General features: G+C 41.1%; 1 protein-coding gene across 1 annotated transcript in view; it reads right to left on the minus strand.

Moving 5' to 3' along the window:
- Positions 1-3227: 3227 nt before the first annotated feature.
- ZNF367 (zinc finger protein 367) overlaps positions 3228-22391 on the minus strand; it is a 29150-nt gene continuing 9986 nt past the window's right edge. The window contains exons 2-5 of the mRNA XM_032266349.1: positions 12322-12472; positions 10947-11066; positions 8455-8593; positions 3228-4846 (exon numbers count right to left, since the gene is read on the minus strand). Of these exons, the coding sequence (XP_032122240.1) occupies positions 4624-4846; positions 8455-8593; positions 10947-11066; positions 12322-12472 (633 nt within the window). The 3' untranslated portion in view covers positions 3228-4623. The remainder of the gene's footprint in view (positions 4847-8454; positions 8594-10946; positions 11067-12321; positions 12473-22391) is intronic.

Raw genomic sequence — 22391 nt, forward strand, 5'->3', positions numbered from 1 at the left:
AAGAGGGCGCGGCAGGAACAGGAAGAGCCCGGCGCAACCCCAGGTCCCGGCCCGCCCCCTGAGAGCGCCCCGAAGCCGGCGCTGGAGGCCCCTGCGCGCTGGGCTTCACCCTGGCTCCAGGCACCTCCTTCGGTCTCCAGGGCCAGAAACGCGTTGAAGAGTCGAAAAGCGCTGCCTTCTTCCAGACTTCCCTGGGGAGAAACGCTTCAGCAAGTCTCAGGGCCTGTTCTGCTTTTTTAATTTTTCCTACAGCTTTTTTGTTTAGCTTTTCATTGACGTACAATGAAATGTACACATCTTGCCAGTCCACAGTTTGAGATGAGCCTCGGCAAGGGCATCCACCCGAGCTAACTTCTGAAAGTTCTCTTCGCTACCCCTTTGGAGTTAACGCCCGCATCTCATCGCCATTGCTGTCAGTTAGGTTTGCCTTTTTCGCAATTTCAAATGAACAGGGTGCTTTCTAGAATTTATGAATGAGCATGTGCTCTCAGGGTTTTTCAGTCCATGTGTTAGATTCGCCCATGTGGTTTGTTTCATTGTTGAGCAGTATCACAAATTGTGTATCCATTGGTTGTTTCCAGCTTAGGACCATTAGGAAAAATGCTCCCAGGAAAATTCGAACGTTTGTGGGACCTGTGTTTTCATTTCTCTTCAATAAGTATCTAGGAGTGGCGTGGCTGAGAGTAAGGTGGGTGAAGCCTTGGGACTTGGGTGTCCGCTGGGTGCTTTGTGGGAGGTCCACTCCTCACGGTGGGCCCTTTGCCTTTGCGCCACGTCAGTTGAAGAACTTCTCAGAACTGCCTACTCTCGTCTTTAAAAATATAAACTTAGGCCGCGCGCGGTGGCTTAAGCCTGTAATCCCAGCACTTTGGGAGGCCGAGGCGGGTGGATCACGAGGTCAAGAGATCGAGACCATCCTGGTCAACATGGTGAAACCCCGTCTCTACTAAAAATACAAAAAATGAGCTGGGCATGGTGGCGCGTGCCTGTAATCCCAGCTACTCAGGAGGTTGAGGCAGGAGAATTGCCTGAACCCAGGAGGCGGAGGTTGCGGTGAGCCGAGATCGCGCCATTGCACTCCAGCCTGGGTAACATGAGTGAAACTCCGTCTCAAAAAGTAAATAAATAAATAAAACAAAAATATAAACTTATAGCTTCTTAGAAAACCTGAATATTCCAAGTTAAATAAAAGTTGGGGCCTAACTGCATAGACGCGCAGAGAATTGTTTTTCTAAGGCACTGAACAACGAGGAAAATGAAAACTGAGAAACATTTTCAGCCCTGATAAGAACTAAAGCAGAACGTGTAAAAATAGCACTGAAAAGACCAGAACCCAAGTTACCGAAAACAAGAAAGAAAAAAAAAAAAAGACATGTAAGTCCATTTTAAGAGAAAATGAATTCATATTAAAGTTGAACAGTCATTTTGGTTAATTTCCTCAGAACATTCAGTGTTCTTGTGAGTCCCCAAATGTTTCGACTGCAAAAAGAATATTTTAAAGTCACCTTTAATGATGGCCTTCATCATAATTGCATTTAATTTGCTTGTATATACATACTTCCAGGACCTTACCTGTCAAAATCTCATCCTTACTAACTGTTTAAACCGCAGCTCACACTAAGGAGTTGCTTGTGATATTCTGCTGCACAAGGGTAGGACAGACTGACCCTTGCTATTGCGAATACATAACTAAAGATCTACCAGAAATAACCGATGAAAAAAGAAAGAAAAATACACAGGCTTTAAGAGGATTCTTGAGGAGGTGACCCCAGAGTCAACCCATCCTAAATATAAGTGAAATGAAATCCCAGTTCCTTATTACCCTAGTTTAAGGCCTGGGGATGGGGTGGCAATAGTTTAATACTTATCCACAGCAGCAGTATGTTTTTAATACTATAGTAATGAACCAGATAAGGAAGTTAAACATCTATAATCTTAAAGGCCATAATTAAAGTAAGAAAAACAATTCACACTGTAATTATAACTATGCAAACATGTACTGAAATAATGCTGATGGATGAACATAAGACTGTTGGTGATGTTGCTATCATTTAAAATTTTTCATATCATGGTTACTATATTTTTGATAGGAAAACAAATTATACAGGCTTTAAGAATTACCATGTACTTCAAATTTTAAATTAAAATAAATTTTTATTCAAAGCATCCTTTAAAATTACAGCATGTTTATTCTTATGCTGTTAACTCTGCCAAGCTACATCTTAGCCATATGAAGCATAAAACACTTCCAAAATTTGAATGTAAACCACATTTTTTAAAACAAAAAGCAGTCTTAACACACCTCAAATTTTAGATACCAATTTTATCCAAGTATATAGCTTATATCAAAAGAGAACATTTTAAATGTTTCTATAGCAAATAGTTGTAGTAATTTCTTAAACTGTTGTAATTATACAAATAAAACATGTTTATGAAAAACCTATTTGTTGACTGAAGCTGAGTGGAGAAACAAAGAAAACCCTTACTTTTGAAGGCCTTAAATGTTATCGTCTGTGAGTTGGCAAATATTTGTATTTGAAAACTTCTTACTACCCTTTAGTTAAGATGATCAAAGTTTAAATTTCCTAAGACTGATGAGTGTTGTTTTTAGTTCATTAAATCACGTATTTGAGAAGAAAACTTCTAGAGGAAATGCTGAAACATAAACCAAGGCAATTCAGATGCTATAGTCTCTCTTACCAGCTTGTAAGTGCTCCAAATTAAAATTCTATATACCACATTAAAAACAAAATTCTTAGACCATTACAAATATAAATTCTCTTATTTAAAAAAAAAAACCCTAAAGATTTGTAATTTACTGCACAGAGGAATTACATTTTTAAAGTATGTCCTCGTCATACACATTAAATCCCTAAAGATTTGTAATTCACTGCACAGAGGAATCACATTTTAAAGTATGCCCTCGTCATACACATTAAATCCCTAAAGATTTGTAATTCTCTGCACAGAGGAATCACATTTTAAAGTATGCCCTCGTCATACACATTAAATCCCTAAAGATTTGTAATTCACTGCACAGAGGAATTACATTTTAAAGTATGTCCTCGTCATACACATTATTGGTACTATCACATCTCCTTTCATACTTCTTCTCCTCTTCCAAGACATTGACATGCCTCCCCTTCCCCAAGGCTACATATTTTAAACTATCTGTGTACTGTGACACATTGGGATTTTTGGATAAAGAAGCCTACTTTCTAATGTTTAAACTACATCTGTAGGAACCCTTTCAACTCAAAAAAGCTAAAAAGGCACTGAAGAGCCCATATTTCCCTCTACTACTATGAGTTTTACTCCAATTAAGCAATCTGTAAATTACCATGCTATGCATGTCAAAAGCCAAAATGATGGAAGTTTTTGCCTACGTAAAGGAGGTGGTCTGCTCAGCTCTTGATTTTTCTGTTCATGCTTCAGTCATAAAGTGGTGTTTAACTTTATTTAGAAAAATGGCTTAAAACCACCATACAAGTTAACACACTTGCAGTTAAAACTATTTCAGAAGCCTACTTATTTGAGTAGCTAATATTTTCTGCAGTGTTTAACTGATAGCTAAATTTAGTGAACATAAAATAGCTTGGCATGTTACTCTGAAGTAAAGCAAGAAAGTGGCTTTATGCACTGAAAATATAAATATGGAGGCTTCAATTTTCTAATAATTCTAAACAAGCAGTACAATTAAAATGTAGTGTTTGCTAACAAAAGATCTAAAACATTTCACTACAAAACAACCCTGTAGGTGTCCCTTTAGTAAAAATCCAAGTGCCAAATCTCATTACAGGGCCCTTAATGTTACTTTTAAAATTAACAATCACTATGTTACCTAGACTTTGCAAGATTAATCACTCAATTTCAGCCAATAAGAAATATGAAATGTGCAAAAGTTCCCAAGTTAACATGCTAGGGATGACAAGCGCTTTTCAAACTTAAACATTATACTGAGTTGTAAAGCCCCAGAAAGATAGAATAAGACTGATTTTGCTCCAATTTCAAAAATTCTGAGCTATTGTGCATCTTACCAAGATCTTCAAATATCTATTTTCTTCTAAGTCCATTACTTAGAACATCTTCCAAAATAGCCTTCCATTTCTCTAGCCTTAGTGGGCGCAGTATTTTGCAATTTAAAATTATCTATCTTACATATCTTATACTTTCTTGCTTGCTTCAGTGTTTACAGTATTGTTAAACATACCAATATACATTGTTAAAAATGATCTTATAAATAATCTGTTTCAACCTTCTTTGGTTATTTGTACCATTCCGTTTTTTATGCAAGTGTCTTATTCAGAAAGTGCTTCCTGTGAGAACTACTTCCAATGAATGCATTAAACTTGCAAAATCTAGCTTCCCACAATCTGTCATTTTCTACCCTGTACTGTGCAGTCCATATTTACAAAATATTTTAAACTTTACATCAAATCTATTTCCATATAAAAAAAGTGCATTTCTCTCTCACCCCATATTCTGGGGCAATAACATTCTTCATAAATTTCTACAGAATAGCAGCCTATGATAAGCAAATAAGGTGCTGAGCTTATGCCCAAGGATCTACTTTTTAAGTACACTGGGCAGTAATTCTGTACAGTGGAACAGTCAGTGTCCAGGCTACTGTCGGAGTGGCGCCCCAGTCAGGTTGGCAAGCTCTATGAGCGCGAGGGCTCCATGCAGGCGCTCCCGCTGCTCCTGCAGCCGGCGCTGGGCCCCCCTCTTCTCGTCGTCCTCTTCATCAGACTGAAGGTATTCCAGAGGGTCCTGCTGCTCCTGATCAGCCTTCTGAACCAGCTTGCTTTTCAAGGTAGGAGTGCGCTGCTCTCTCATTTCCCAATACCTATGTGAAATGCAGCTGAATTAGTTACATGGCAGACATGAAATGCCAAATGTTTACTTTTCTTTTAAAAAAGTTCTGTACCACAATATTACTTTTATGTGATTCAGTTTATAAAGTTATAAAGCGATTTAACGTACATTTCTTATTTATAGAGGAAAGAAACTGAAGTTCAACAAGGTTAAGAGATGTGCTCAGGTTTCTATAATAAACCTGGCAGTTCTAGATCTTCTACTCGCTCTCAAATCACGTTTTTGCCATTAAACTATTGCTGCCTTAAAGATCCTGTGTGAAATGGACTAGAGTAAAATATAGAAATAGTAGAAAAAACAGTCTTTAGAAACTTATTTATCCTATCCACAGAGGGATGGTAACTGACAGCGTTAACTCTGTAAAGTATTAGAGTCACAGGCTATGACAAAGTGATTAAGATCTGGGACAGAGTTTATTCAAAAACTTGAAAACACTACCCTTATTCTACTACAAAGCCAACTGATAATTTACAAGAGAAAATGCAAATATTCAACTCTTTGGTAACTTAAAAAATGCATATTTAAATGACAGTAACAGAACATACAAAAAAAAAAAAAGCCTTGTATGTTAATATTCATAGTAGCTTTATATGTAATAGCCAAAAATAACCCAAATGCCCATCAACAAGTAAATGAATAAACAAACTACTTTTGTATAAAACTACTATTTTACAGTGACAGCAGATCGGTGTTGTTTGAAGAGAAGGGGAACAGGGAGGAATGTGTGGTTCAGGTCACAGGGGGGCATGAGGAAACTTGGAAATGATGGATATATTCACCATCTTGATTGTGGAGATGGTTTCACAGTATATACATATGTCAAAATGTATCAAACTGTACACTTTAAAATGTGTCAAACTGTATACTTTAAAATGTATCAAATTGTACACTTTAAATGTAGCATAATCTCTTATATGTCACTTATATACCAACAAAGCGGTTATTTATTTATTTATTGAGACAGAGTCTCACTCCATCGCCCAGGCCGGAGTGCAGAGGCGCAATCTCGGCTCACCACAACTTCCGCCTCCTGGGTTCACGTGATTCTCGTGCCTCAGCCTCCTGAGTAGCTGGGATTACAGGCGCCCGCCATCATACCCAGCTAATTTTGTATGTTTAGTAGAGACGGGGTTTCTCTATATTGACCAGGCTGGTCTCCAACTCCTGACCTCTGGTGATCTGCCCACCTCAGCCTCCCAAAGTGCTGGGATTACAGCTATGAGCCACGGCGCCTGGCCTGTATTTTTAGTAGAGATGGGGTCTTGCCATTTAGCCAGTCTGATCTTGAACTCCTGACCTCAAGTGATCCACCCACCTCAACCAAAGTGTTGGAAGTACAGGCATAAGCCACCACACCAGCCCCAACAAAGCTGTTTTTAAAAATTACACACAAAAAATAATAATACAACTACCAGATTTCAGGAAACCCAGACTACTCAAAGTAGAAAAGTTTTGGCAGTGCCCACAGAGGTCTAAAAAAAGAAGTGCAAGTCGTTCAGTATAACTTGAAGGATGACTAGAAAAGGAGAATGGCAAAAGATAAGTTCAGCCAAGTCAGCAGGAACCAGGTAATGAAGGGCTTTGAATTCCATAATAAAGGGCTTAGCCTTTAGGCTGAGGATCATACTGACGTTTTAGAAAGATCCCTCTGGCAGCAGCATGAAAAACAGATTGAGAGCATTCAAGTGGCTAAATTTGAGTTACTAAGGAGGTAGATGTCATAACTTCGTCACTGAGTAGACAGGAAAAAGACAAGGAGGCCAGGTGCAGTGGCTCATGCCTCTAATCCCAACATTCTGGGAGGCCAAGGTGGGAGAATCACTTGACCCCAGGAGTTCGAGACTAGTGTGAGAACGTGGCAAGACCCTGTCTCTACAAAAAACTTAAAAATTAGGTGGACATGATGGCACACATCTGTGGTCCCAGCTACTCAGAAGGCTGAAGTGGAGGTTCACTTGAATCCAGGACGTCGAGGCTCCAGTGAGCTAATAGTCCTGCTACTACAGTCCAGCCGCAACAAGAGTGAGACCTTGTCTCAAAAAAAAAAAGAAAGACAAGGATGACCAGTAAGCTTCTGGCTTGAACAAAATTAGAAATAATGGGGCAGTAGGAGCCAACCAGGAGAAAGAGGAAGGAAGTGATGGAGATACTTAGTTTAAGGTACCCCTAGAATAGCCCACCTAAACAGACAAGTTCTATGACAGTGCTAACAAATTTCCCTGGACTTGAATAATCAAATAGTATTTCCAGATTCCATTATCTAATTCTTATGTATTTTTATCCAAACGAAACAGAGTGTATTCCTTCAAATATTTATCAAGGCCCATAAGCTATGCCAGGTCCTAGGCTTACAGCAATAAACAAGACAAATATCCCTGCCCCGGGAAGCTTCCAGTCTGGCAGGGAAGGTAGACAATGAACAAATAAAACTGTGATGGATGTTTTTAAAAGGAAAAGGAAAGCATCTGATAAGTGGGTCCCAGGCCATTTGTTTCAGGAGCTGGTGAGCAGGTCAGCGAAGGCTCCCTGAGTAAGAGATGAAGGCGAGCAAGAGGCTAAGTCAAGTGGGGAAGTGCTCCAGGCAGAGGGAGCAGGGTGCACATGGGCCTTGATACAAAGGCAGCTGTGTTGAGAAAGCCACAGCCTGGTGTGACATGGGACAGTTGCCTTACCAGAGGGAGGCGGGGCTTCGGCAGCACGGCTAGAATCCTGGACTTCCCCCTAAGCAGCCAGTGAAGCTTGGGAGAGGCCTGAGCAGCTGCTGCCAGCTTGTGCACAGCAGACAGGGTCTTTCGACAAAAATATACTTACAGAAATTCTTTTATACTGGCCTCCTTGTTGCCATTGGAAAAAATTAAATTGGTATCTTTGGAACCTCAGCTAAAGAGAACCACTAACATCTATCCCTGGTTTTTTTTGAGACAGGGTCTGAGTCTGTCACCCTGGCTGGAGGGTAGGAGTGTAGGAGTAGAGTGGGGCCATCTCGGCTCACTGCAACCTCCACCTCCCAGGCTCTACCGATTCTCCTGCCTCAGTCTCCCAAGTAGCTGGGATTATAGGCACGCACCACTACTGCCCAGCTAATTTTTGTATTTTTAGCAAAGACGGGGTTTCCCTATGTTGGCCAGGCTGGTCTCGAACTCCTGACCTCAAGTCATCCACCTGCTTCGGCCCCCTAAACTGCTGAGATTACAGGTGTGAGCTACTGTGCCCAGCTGTCTATCCCTGTTTTAATTGGCACACAGCTAATGCTAACATAAAGAAAATGAAGAGGGGTAGCATTCATGACAAATGAAACATAATACACATAAAACTTCTTTCAAAATGGGAAAACTCTTTCTTTTAAAATAAACTGTGATCTGCGCACTCTAATTATATTGTAATTTTCTGTCACACACAGATTCTAAGATGCTAATAGAACTCGTAACAATTTTATAGAAAATCAGAGGTCATTTCTAATTACGTTACAAAACGTATATAGACACAGCTTATTTAAAATGACAGGAGTGCCCAAGTCCCTAACATAGCCCAAGCCCACGCTACGCATCTTTGTGGTAGACTGAAGGCAGCATTCCTGACCTTGCCAGCCACTCGGCCGCGGCCTTGTTGTCGGCAGCCTGATGCTTGCTGAGTGTGTCCGTGGGCTCCTCTCTCTTCAGCCTGGCATACGGGTGCTTCGGACAGTGGCGGTTTGCATGGGTGAATCTGCTCAAGCAGCCTTCAAAACACAAGGTTAGCACCTGTCAGGATCTAGACATCCAGCACACAGACATGTGGACAACATTCAGTTTCACTGGTATCCAGAAAGGTACATTAACACGGTGAAATTTAGGATCTATAATTTGGAGGAGAAAACAACCAAACCGGCCTTAGCACAGTCTCATCAATGCCAAAGCAGGGAAGGAAGACAGTCACATTTTGGTCATGGCCATGTGTGTTCAACACCATAGAAAGTGGTTTATTAGCATGAATTCAAAATGTTCAAAATGGAAGGGCATGGTAGCTTATGCCTGTAATCCGAGAACTTTGGGAGGCTGAGGTGGGTGAATCACTTGAGGTCAGGACTTAAGAGACCAACCTGAAAGGCCGGGCGTGGTGGCTCACGCCTGTAATCCCAGCACTTTGGGAGGCCGAGGCGGGTGGATCACGAGGTCAAGAGATCAAGACCATTCTGGTCAACATAGTGAAACCCTGTCTCTGCTAAAAATACAAAAAATTAGCTGGGCATGGTGGCACATGCCTGTAGTCCCAGCTACTCAGGAGGCTGAGGGAGGAGAATTGCCTGAACCCAGGAGGCAGAGGTTGCAGTGAGCTGAGATCGCGCCATAGCACTCCAGCCTGGGTAACAACAGTGAAACTCCGTCTCAAAAAAAAAAAAAAAAAAAGAGACCAACCTGGCCAATGTGGCGAAATGCCATCTCTACTAAAAATACAAAAATTAGTTGGGCATGGTGGCCTGTGCCTGTAAAAAATCTCAGCTACTAAGGAGGCTGAGGCAGGAGAATTGCTTGAACCTGAGAGGGAGGCAGAGGATGCAGTGAGCCAAGATTGAGCCATTGTACTCCAGCCTGGGCAACAGAGCAGGACTCCATCTAGGGGGGAAAAAAAAGTTCAAAACCTTGGACCTGGGAATTCTATTTGTGGAATCTATCACAAGGAAGCATGCAAAAAGACGAATAAAGCTACAAGTGCAAACATTCCCCTCAGCTTTGCTGGTAACAAGAACATTTAAAAAACAAATTAAATATTCAGGCCAGGCGCGGTAATAGGGAGAGAATCAGGCGGGATTACACGCCTGTAATCCCAGCACTTTAGGAGGCCAACGCAGGCAGGTCACCTGAGGTCAGGAGTTTGAGACCAGCCTGGCCAACAGGGTGAAACCCCATCTCTACTAAAAATACAAAAATTAGCTGGACGTGGTGGCACACGTCTATAATCTCAGCTACTCTGGAGGCCAAGGCAGGCGAATTGTTTGAACTTGAGAGGCAGAGGTTGCAGTGAGCCGAGATCATGCCACTGTACTCCAGCCTGGGCGAAAAGCGAGACTCCGATTCAAAACAATAAAATTTTTTAAAAATTAAATAATATTCATTATCCAACATAGAGGAAACCACTGTGTACAGGCTTAAGCAAACTTGCTAGATGAAAAGTTGGCAGACCTTTGCAACATTTGTAATAATCAAGAAAATTACAGAGCAACAAGACAGACTGCACTGAATTTCAAATATGCCGTAACTGCATAAAAGTGTGCATCTTTAGAAACTGATAAAAGATTAAGAAAATCACTTAGGATAATATGCTTACTTCAGTTTAATAAATAAAAAGTTTAAAATGTTGCTCCAAAGGCTGTATTTACTTTAACAGATTTTTCTACTGCCTGCAACTGGATATAGTATGTTTAATTGCCCTTTAAGGTTTCATTAAAAAAGATTACTTTATTTAAAAATCAATCATTTCTTAAGCCAGGCATCATTTGTCTTTCTTAAGAAAGACAAATATCACTTGTTCTCACTTATTTATGGGATCTAATATCAAAACAATTGAACTCATGGAGACAGAAAGTGGAGTAGAACAATGGTTGCCAAGGGCTGGGAAGGGGAGCTAGGAGATGAGGGGAGGTGGGGATGGTTAATGGGTACCAAAAAATAGAACGAATAAGACCTAGTATTTTATAGCACAAGGTGACTATAGTCAATAATAATTTAACTGTACATTCTAAAATAACTTAAGCATATAACTGGATTATTTGTAACACAAAGGACACATGCTTGAGGGGATGGAGAGGCCATTTGCCATGTGATTATTATGCACTGCATGCCTGTATCAAGTACCTCAGGTACCCCATAAATATGTATACCTACTATGTATCTACAAAAATCAAAACAAACAAATTTTCTAAATCATTTCTGAGGAATTCAGCATGGATCACAATTATCAAAGAAGAAAACTTATAAAGTTTTATAAAATTTGTTTTAAAAAAACCTTTCCCCCAAAAAAAAATTCAAGGAAAAGATATTTTAGCTGTTAAGTCACAACTAGTTATTCCATAAACTTAACTTCTAACACCATACCATTTTCTGAGCAAACAAAAGGTTTCTCTCCGGTGTGAAGACGCTGATGTGTTTTGAGCTGTCCGCTTTGAACAAAGGCTTTTCCACAGTCTGGATAGTCACACAGATAAGGCCTCTCACCTAAGTAAATAGATGTTAGATATTATATCTGAGACACTAAGGCTAGAAGAGGAGGGTGAAAGATCATGACTCCCAGTAACAACAAAATGCCACGCTCGCAACTGAGCTGCAGGTGGAAATGCTAACGGCACCACTTGGGTGGCGCCAAGCAGCTATCTGCTGGGGAGCACAATCTATTCTTTAGGCCTTGAGGTTATATTTCTATTTACTGCCCATCTCAACTTAGACTACCCACATTTCAAGTGCTCAGGAGTCATGGTGGCTACTGTACGGGGCGGTGTAGCTCTACACTTAAAGGTATGAGAGACTGATTGTAAGCCAGCAGTAGTTGGATTTTTGGCACCTCAGTTTCCTCACCTGTAAACTGTTAGATGAACTAAAAGGTTCCTTCCTTTGGGGCTAACTTTATAGCAAGAACAAGGGCCCTCTATACACATATATATATATATATATATATTGGCTCTCTAAATGATATTTACAATTTCCATATGCAAATAAAGATATACAATAATCTTGGGATGGCTGCCTACCATAGTTCACCACAGATTTAATGCTTAGGTCAAACGTTCTGATAGCACACTGAAGACTCTAGAAATTCTATTAAAAACTTGACAATTAACTGTTTTTAGCCTACAGATGAATTTTAACAATGACACAGATAAAAGCGTATCAATTAAAATTCAGGTAGGTAGAGGATAAAACTAAATTTGCCAGTAACATGACTATGATATCTAGGTTAATTACCATAACTTGAGGAATCACATGGAGCCGGTATTTGTAGACCGCCACTCTCCACCAAAAAGAAACTGACTATACTGCCTTTTTAGAAAACTTCACAATAGCGGTAATGTAAGAAAATATAAGCCAACTAACAATTTCCCAACCTCAAATCAGCTTTCAGTTAAGTGTTACTTCTGACCAGGCGCGGTGGCTCACGCTTGTAATCCCAACACTTTGGGAGGCCGAGTCAGGCAGATCATGAGGTCAGGAGTTCGAGACCAGCCTGACCAACATGGTGAAACCCCATCTCTACTAAAAATACAAAAATTAGCTGGGCATGGTGGCGGGGGCCTGTAATCCTGGCTACTCGGGAGGCTGATGCAGGAGAATCGCTTGAACCTGGGAAGCAGAGGTTGCAGAGAGCTGAGATCACGCCATTGCACTCTAGCCTGGAGGACAAGAGCGAGACTCTGTCTCAAAAAAAAGAAAAAGAAGTGTTACCTCTGACAGTCTCTATAAAATTTGCTCAACTTACCTGTATGAGTCCTTTTGTGAGCCTGGAGCGATTTCTCCCGTGGAAATACCCTATTACAGATGTTACAACGGATTCTGCTGGATGAATGCTCTCCTTCATTTATTAAATCGCGGACAGTATCTGCTCTGGGTCTACCACGTCGGATTCCATCCTGTTGACAATTTTTGCAAACATTAATATAATCTCTTGAACTGTACTCATTAAAGCAATGTATCATAATATAACTTTTAAAAATCTTTCTTGGGAGCTGGGCACAGCAGCACACACTTGTAGTCCCAGTTATTTAGGAGGCTGAGGTAGGAGTATCGCTTGAGGCCAGGAGTTTGAGGCAACACAGCACAAAACATTTTTGTTTTGTCTCTAAAAACAAAGGAAAAGTCTTTCTTAAGGGACATCAGTGAAAATGGTGAAGTAGATTAACTCTTAACAGCCCATCCCTCCACAGATGACTGAAAAATCAAGCAAAAACTGTCACAATCGGCTTTGTCACAACTGCAGAAAATACATTTATAGCAACTCAGCAAACTGAATCAATAAAAAAGCAACTAAAAACAGTAGAAAAGGTTGGCCGCATGTTGACTTGCCCTCTCTCTTTCCCTACCCCAGTGGCAGTCTTGAAGACAGCAGTCTGCATTCTCATTCTGGGAACCTACTCCCTAGTCCCTGCTTCCAGAGGGAGTACAACTTATTTGAAAGAATTGCGTTTCCCTGTTTTGAATCTTAAGGTTACCTGAAGGACTGACATAATATGTTTGTCTTTGTTTTCCTTAACTTGGCAAAGGGCAAAGAGGGGTCTATTTAGAGGGGATTGCTCAAAAACCTTGTACCCCAAATAACAATCTGCAGCCACCAGGGGCAAAAGATTTCAGTTGAGGGAAACAGACACACCAACAGCCTGAGAGGAAAAGCTGGGAGAGAGTTTCTTTTGGAAATTAGGGCATTCAACAATGTCCACTTATACTAAAGTTAGGAATTTAGAAAGTCATGCATATATGCCCAGGGCAGGAAGCATGCTCAGAAAAGATCTGAAAAGAGCCTCTAGCTGAACTTTAGGTTCAGCACAAGCAAGAAATGAAGGCTAGGGCAGATCTATAAACAGCAGAGCTAAGCAATGAGTGTCCCCCAACACAGCCATTCTGCAAAGACGGGGAGAAGGTTGTTGTCTTCTCTTCTTTCTACTCTTTTTTTGGGAGGTGGCAGAGGGAGGCTCTAGGTATTCAAAAAAGTCTCTCAAAACACTAGTGGTGGCTCATGCCTATAATCCCACTGACTCACGTGGGAGGATCACTTAAGCAAAGTAGTTCATGGCTACAGTGAGTCATGATGCCACTGCACTATAGCCTGAGCAAGTGAGACCCCATCTCTAAAAACAGAAAATAAAGCAACAGCTGAACACTGGCTAAGAAAGGGACTTTAGAGAAGAAGCACAGCAAAGAACAGAGAATTTAGAAAGAGTTTAGAAAAGTCACTGAACAACTACAACTCACAGCAAACAACAAAAACTCAGGAGGAAGGGTCTCATTTCCGGAGTCACATTGTAATATTCAAAACATCCTGTTTTCAACAAAATGTTACAAAGCATGCAAATAAATTTTAAAAAGTATGGTACATACACAGGAGAAACTGACAGAAAGAGACTGAGAAGAATAGACATTGGACTTACTAGACGAAGATTTTAAATCAGCTGTCTTAAATATGTTCAACAGGCTAACAGAAACCATGGATACAGAATAACAAGAAGCCTTGGTAACATAGCAAGACCCCCCTCTCTACAAGAAATAAAAAATAAAAACAAATTAGCCAGGCATGGTGGCACTTCTCCCAAGCTACTTGGGAGGCTGAGGTGGGAGAATTACTTGAGCATGCAAGGTCAAGCCTGCAGTGAGCCATGATTACACCACTGCTCTTTAGTCTGGGCAATAGAGCGAGACCCTATCTCAAAAAACAAAAAAGGAAAAGTGAAAAAAAGAATGACAAGAAACCAGGAGAACAATGTCCCAACAAACAGAAAACCAAAAAAGAGAAAAAAATTATTTAAAAAAAAAAAAAAAAAAAAAAAGGACCAAATAGATATTCTAGAGCTAAAAACTACAATAATCAAAACAAACAAAAAAAACTTCACTAAAGGGTTTCAATGGCAGATTTGAACTGACAGAAGAATCAGCAAACTTGAAGATAGGTCAGTTGAATTTATCCAGTCTGAAGAACGGAAAGAAAAAAGAATGAAAGGAAATCAACAGACTCTAAGACGCCTATGGAACACCATCAAGCATACCAACATATGTATAATTGGAGTCACAGAGGCAAGAGAGAAAAGGGAAGAAAGAATATTTGAAGAAATAATGACTGAAAATTTCCCAAATTTGATATAACATAAATCTAAACATCCAAGAAGCTCAATAAACTTCAAGAAAAATAAAGAGATCCACACCAAGACATGTTGTAATCAAAACTGTCAAATGACAAAAGGAATCCTGAAAGCAGCAAGAAAGTAGTACTTGGATAAGCACCGTGGCTCAAGTCTGTAATCCCAATACTTTAGGAGGCTGAGGCAGGAGAATCACTTGAATCTAGGAGCTTGAGACCAGCCCGGGAAACATAAGGAGACCCCATCTCTACAAATAATAATCATCCAAGTGTGGTGGTACATGCCTGTAGTCCCAGCTACTCAGGAGGCTGAAGAAGAAGGATCATCTGAACCTGGGAGGACAAGGCTGCAGTGAGCCATGATCGTGCCACTGCACTTCAGCCTGGGGACAAAACAAGACTAGGTCTCAGAAAGAAAAGAAAGTGGTTCATTATGCACAAGGGGTCCTCAATAAGATTAACAGCTGATTGGGATGACCAGGCAGGTGGATCACCTGAGGTCAGGAGTTTAAGGCCAGCCTGAACAACATGGTGAAACCCCGTCTCTATTAAAAATACAAATATTAGCCAGGCATGGTGGCATGTGCCTGTAATCCCAGCTACTCAGGAGGCTGAGGCAGGAGAATTGCTTGAACCTGGGAGGCGGAGGTAGCAGTGAGCCGAGATTCTGCCACTGCACTCCAGCCTGGGCAACAGAGCAAGATTCGTATCCAAAAAAAAAAAAAGAAAAAGAAAAAAAAGATTAACAGCTGATTTCCCAGGAGAAACTATAGAAAACAGTGGGATGACATATTTAAAGTGCTGAGAGGAAAAAGTATAATACTATACCCAGCAAAACAATCCTTCAAGTAATAAAGAAATAAAGACATTCCTAGATAAAACAAAGTTCATTGCCAATAAATCTGCCTGCCTTACATTAAATGCTAAAGGGAGTTCTTTACACAAAAATACAAGTATGCTAGACAGTAATTCAAAGCTATGTGGAGAAGTAAAGAACACTAGTAAAGGTAACTACATAAATACAAAAGCCAGAATTATTGCATTTTTCTCTTTCCTATATAAAAGACAAATGCCAAATGCATAAAACAGTAATTATGGCCAGATGCAGTTGCTCACGTCTGTAATCCCAGCACTTTGGGAGGCCAAGGCAAGTGGATCACCTGAGGTCAGGAGTTCAAGACCAGCCTGCCAACATGGTAAAACCCTGTCTCTTCTTAAAAAAAAAGAAAAAAAAAAAAACTACAAAAATTAGCCAGGCGTGGTGGCACGCAACTGTAGTCCCAGCTACCTGGTAGGCTGAGGCAAAATAATCACTTGAGGGCCGGGCGCGGTGGCTCAAGCCTGTAATCCCAGCACTTTGGGAGGCCGAGGCGGGTGGATCACGAGGTCAAGTCGAGACCATCCTGGTCAACATGGTGAAACCCCGTCTCTACTAAAACTACAAAAAATTAGCTGGGCATGGTGGCGCGTGCCTGTAATCCCAGCTACTCAGGAGGCTGAGGCAGGAGAATTGCCTGAACCCAGGAGGCGGAGGTTGCGGTGAGCCGAGATCGCGCCATTGCACTCCAGCCTGGGTAACAAGAGCGAAACTCCGTCCCCCCCCCAAAAAAAAAAAAAAAAAATCACTTGAACCCAGGAGGCGGAGGTTGCAGTAAGCCAAAATCACACCACTGCACTCCAGCCTGGGTGACAGAGAGAGACTTTGTCTCAAAAAAAATAAAAAGAAATTATAAATCCATGTTAATGGGACGACAATTTGTAATTTGTGACAGCAACAGCGTAAACACAAGCTAAAAAAAAGCGATGGACAGAGCTGCATAGGAGTAGTTTTTATCCCCTATCAAAGCCAAGGTGGTATTAATTCAAAGAAAATAGAATACTACAAAAAACACTAGTTAAATACATAAGAAGGCATTAGTGGAGAAATTAAGAGACAAAATAGGTATGACATAGAAAACAAGTAACAAAGTGGCAGAGGTTCTCCCTTACCAGTAATTTAAATGTAAATAGGTTAAACTCTCTAATTAAAAGGCAGCATTTAGCAGAATGAATTTAAAAACAAACATGATCCAAATGTATGCTATCTACAAGAGACTCGCTTTAATTCAAAAATGCAAACAGGTTAGAAGTGAAAGGGCAGGGTTGGGTACAGTGGCTCATAACTGTAATCCCAACACTTTGGGAGGCTAAGGCAGGAGGATGGTTTGAAGCAAGAAATTTGAGGCCAACCTAGGCAAATGTGAGACCTCATCTCTGTAACAAATTTAAAAATTAGCCAGATCAGTGGTGTGTGCCTATAGGCCCGGCTACTCAGGAGGCTGGGGTGGGAGGATTACTTGAGCCCAGAAGTTCAAGGCTATAGTGAACTATGATCACACCACTGCACTCCAGCCTGGGCAACAGAGCAAGACGCTGTCTCCTTTAAAAAAAGAATGTGAAAAGACAAAAATATATAACATCTATAAGTACATATACACCTAAGAACAGAGCCCCCTGCAAAAGGAAGACATAGTTCAAAAACAGCCAGAGCCCCCTACTTCTTTGAGTTTTCTTTTTTTTGAGATAGGGTCTCACTCTTGTCACCCAGGCTACAGTGCAGTGATGCACTCAGTCTTGGCTCACTGCAACCTCCACCTCCTGGGTTCAGGCGATTCTCCTGCCTCAGGATCCCATCGCTGGGATTACAGGCGCCTGTCACCACGCCTGGATTTTTTTTTTTTTTTTTTTTTTGGTGTGTGTGTATTTTTAGTAGAGATGGATTTCACCATGTTGGCCAGGCTGGTCTTGAACTCCTGACCTCAGGTGATCTGCTTGCCTCAGCCTCCCAAAGTGCTGGGATTACAGGCATGAGTCACTACACCCGGCTTCTTTCTTTCTGAAACAGAATCTTGCTCTGTCGCCGAGGCTGGAGTGCAGTGGCATAATCTCAGCTCACTGGCACCTCTGCCTCTTGGGTTCAAGCAATTCTCCTGCCTCAGCCTCACAAGTAGCTGGGACTACAGGCACATGCCACCACACCCAGCTAATTTTTGTATTTTTTAGCAGAGACGTGGTTTCACCATGTTGGCCAGGCTGGTCTTGAACTCCTGGCTTCAAGTGACCTACCCACCTCGGCCTCCCAAAGTGCTGGGATTACAGACAGGCATGAGCCTCTGTGCCCAGTTAATACCCTACTTTCAATAATGAATAAGACAACTAGGCAGAAGATCCACAAAGATATTCTCCAACATAGACCATATGTTAGACCACAAAACAAGTCTCAATGAATTTTAAAAGACTGAAAGCATTCCAAGTGTCTTCTCTGACCACATGGAATGAAACTTTACAGAAGGAAAACAGGAACAGATATATAGAAATTAAATAACACATTCTTTTTTTTCTGAGAGTCTTGCTCTGTCACCCAGGCTGGAGTGCAGTGGCATGATCTCAGATCACTGCAACTCCACTTCCCAGGTTCAAGCAATTCTCCTGCCTCAGGCTCCTGAGTAGTTGGGACTACAGGTGCGCACCACCACGCCCAGCTAATTTTTGTATTTTTAGTAGAGACAGGGTTTCATCATATTAAGCCAGGCTGCTCTTGAACTCCTGACCTCGTGATCCACCTGCCTCGGCCTCTGAAAGTGGTGAGATTACAGGTGTGAGCCATCACGCCCAGCACAAGAAACTCTTAAATAGCCAATGGGTCAAAGAAGAAATCACAAGGGAAAAAAGAAAATACTTTGACACAAATACTGCCAAAAACACAACATACCAAAGTTTATAGGATACAGTTCAGGAATTAGATGACTTAATATTGAAGATAGCAGTGCTATCCAAAGCAATCTTACAGGCACAATGCAACCTCTATTAAAATTCCAGTTTTGTTTTTTATTTTTTGGCAGGAAAGGAAAAGGCGATCCTCAAGTTCATATGGAATTATAAGAGGTTCCAAATAGCCAAAACAGCCTTGAAAAAGAGAACAAAACAGGAGGACTCACACTTCCCAATTTCAAAACTTACTGCTAAGCACTGGTAATCAAGACAGTGTGGTAAGGGTATAAGGAAAGACATATAGACCAATGAAACAAAATTGAGTACAGAAACCAACCTATACATGAAAGGCCAATTGATTTTCAACAAGGGACCCAATAACTTTCAATAGAGAAAGAATCGTCTCTTTAACAAATGGTTCTGGGACAAGCAGATTTCTATACACAAAAGGATAGTTAGACCCCTACCTTACACTATAGACAAAAACTAACTGAAAATGTACCACAGAACTAAATATAAGAACTAAAACTATAGAAATCTTGTCTGGACACGGTGGCCCATGCCTGTAATACCAGCACTTTGGGAGGCCGAGGTGGATGGATCATTTGAGCCCAAAAGTGTGAGATCAGCCTGGGCAACATGGTGAAACCTCATCTCTACCAAAAATGCCAAGAATGAGCCGAGCAGGGTGGCGCATGCCTGGAGTCCCAGCTACTCAGGAGGCAGAGGGTGCAGTGAGCCAAGGTCACGTCACTGCATTTGAGCCTGGCAACAGAGTTAGACTCTGTCTCAAAAAAAACAAATGAACAGGGCCGGGCGCGGTGGCTCAAGCCTGTAATCCCAGCACTTTGGGAGGCCGCGGCGGGTGGATCACGAGGTCAAGAGATCGAGACCATCCTGGTCAACATGGTGAAACCCCGTCTCTACTAAAAATACAAAAAATTAGCTGGGCATGGTGGCACGTGCCTGTAATCCCAGCTACTCAGGAGGCTGAGGCAGGAGAATTGCCTGAACTCAGGAGACGGAGGTTGCGGTGAGCGGAGATCACGCCATTGCACTCCAGCCTGGGTAACAATAACGAGACTCCGTCTCCAAAAAAAAAAAAAAAAAAAATGAACAAACAAACAAAACCTGTAACATTCTTTTAAAACATAGGGATGAATCTTCATTACTTTGTTTTTAATGGATTCTTAGATATGGCACCAAGAACTAAGCAATAAAAGAATAAATAAATTGGACTGAATCAAAATGTAAAACTTTTGAACATCAAAGGACATTATGAAGAAAATCACTGCCAGGCGCAGTGGCTCAAGCCTGTAATCCCAGCACTTTGGGAGGCCGAGGCGGGTGGATCACGAGGTCAAGAGATCAAAACCATCCTGGTCAACATGGTGAAACCCTGTCTCTACTAAAAATACAAAATATTAGCTGGGCATGGTGGTGCGTGCCTGTAATCCCAGCTACTCAGGAGGTTGAGGCAGGAGAATTGCCTGAATCCAGGAGGCGGAGGTTGCGGGGAGCCAAGATCGCGCCATTGCACTCCAGCCTGGGTAACAAGAGTGAAACTCTGCCTCAAAAAAAAAAAAAAAGACAATGAAAGGGCAACCCACAGAATGGGAGATGATATTTGCAAACCATACATCTGATAAGGTTCTAGTATAAAGGATACAAAAAGACCTCTTACAACTCAACAACAACAAAAATCACATAAAAATCCAATTAGAAAATAGGCAAATGACTTGAACAGATATTTCTCCAAAGCAGTTATACAGCCAACAAACGCAGTTATATATGCAGCAAATACACAAAAAGATGCTCAAAATCGGCCGAGTATGGTGGCTCATGCCTGTAATCCCAGCACTTTGGGAAGCTGAGGCAGGTGAATCAGGCTGGTCAGGAGTTCAAGACCAGCCTGGCCAACATGGTGAAACCCCATCTCTACTAAAAATGCAAAAATTAGCTGGGCAGGATGGCGGTTGCCTGTAATCCCAGCTACTAGGGAGGCTGAGGCAGGAGAATCACTTGAACCCAGGAGGCAGAAGTTACAATGAGTTGAGATCACACTGTTGCACTCCAGCCTGGGCAATGAAGCAAGACTCTGTCTCAAAAAAAAAAAAAAAAAAAGATGCTCAAAATCATTCGTCATTTAGGGAGATGCTAATTGAAACCACAATACTACTTTGGACCAACTAGGTTATAATGGGGGAAAAAAAGGAAAATAAGTAGGAAATAGTTTTTTCTCAAAATTGTAGAGAAATTGGAACCAGCATATACTACTGATGAGAATGTGAAATGACTCAGCCACTGTGGAAAAGTTTGATAGTTTTGTATCAATATCATATATATACACATATACATACACAATGAAATATGTATACATATATAATGGAATTATTTAGCCATGAAAACAATATGTGCTACAAAGTGGATGAACCTAAAAAACAGTATGCTAAAAAGAGAAGCCAAACACAAAATGCAACATATTATATAATTTCATTTAATGAAATCTCCAGAGTAGGTAAATCTATACAGACAGAATTTAGGCTTTTGGTTTCCAAAGTCTGCATGTAGTAGGGAACAGGGAATCATGGTTTAATAGATTGAGTTTTCTTTTGAGGTGATAAAAATGTTTTGGAACTTGTACAACATTGTGAATGTACTAAATGTCACTGTATTTCACACTTTAAAATTCACCCTGATTAAAAACCTAAGGAAATCTGAATATACCATGGGCTTCAGTTAATACTAGTGCATCAATATTGGTTCATTAATTTTTACAAATGTACCACACTAGATTAAGATGCCAACAGGGGAAGCTGGGTGCGCAGTTTATGGGAACTCTCTGTTCTACCTTCACAGCTTTTCTATACAGCTAAAGCTAATGTAAAATAAACATTATTTGAAATAAACTTTGTTCCCCAGTTAAGAGAACTTTCACACATACAAGTTACATGGAAAAAAAAAAAACCATTAAAGGATCATGTACAACTACATCTAAAATGAAGATGCTTTTAGGGCCTTTTTTTTGAGACAAGTCTCACTCTGTAGCCAGGCTGCAGTGCAGTGGCGGGATCTCAGCTCACTGCAATCTCTGCTTCCTGGGTTCAAGCAATTCTCCTGTCTCAGCCTCCCAAGTAGCTGGGATTACAGGCATGCACCACTATGCCCGGCTAATTTTTTGTATTTTAGCAGAGACAGAGTTTCAACGTGTTGGCCAGGATGACTTCGTGATCCACCCACCTTGGCCTCCCAAAGTGCAGGGATTACAGGCGTGGGCTTTCAATATCAAAACTCAAAGTCTTCCCAAAGCCTTAAACATCAGCCTGAAACCTTGACAGATAATAAAAAGCTACAGCAAAATTCCCTTCAGTCAAATTTTCACATTGAAAGAAAATCTCGCCGGGCACGGTGGCTCACGCTTGTAATCCCAGCACTTTGGGAGGCTGAGGCGGGTAGATCATGAGGTCAAGAGATCGAGACCATCCTGGTCAACATGGTGAAACCCCGTCTCTACCAAAAATACAAAAATTAGCTGGGCATGGTGGCGCATGCCTGTAGTCCCAGCTACTTGGGAGGCTGAGGCAGGAGAATTGCTTGAACCTGGGAGGCGGAGGTTGCGGTGAGCCGAGATTGCGCCATTGCACTCCAGCCTGGGTAACAAGAGCAAAACTCCGTCTCAAAAAAAAAAAGAAAGAAAGAAAAGCTCAATCCCTACATGGATGAGTTACCTTCTAGGATAAATCATGTTTTAAGAAAATCCTTAGATAATAAAATCTATATTCAGCACAACTTAATGACCTGATTTCAGTCTTATAGCATGAATATTCAACTTAATTGTATACTTACTTTTATTCTGTCTATAGAAAGTGTTCAAAAGATTTAGTGGAGTCTTTACCTATTTTTCCTTTAGTCTTTAGATACAGGCAGTGTACTAAACAGAAACACCTAAAAAT

Source organism: Sapajus apella, unplaced genomic scaffold (assembly GCF_009761245.1).
Source record: "Sapajus apella isolate SASKATOON/1434 unplaced genomic scaffold, GSC_monkey_1.0 scaffold158, whole genome shotgun sequence".
Taxonomy (NCBI): Eukaryota; Metazoa; Chordata; class Mammalia; order Primates; family Cebidae; genus Sapajus; species Sapajus apella.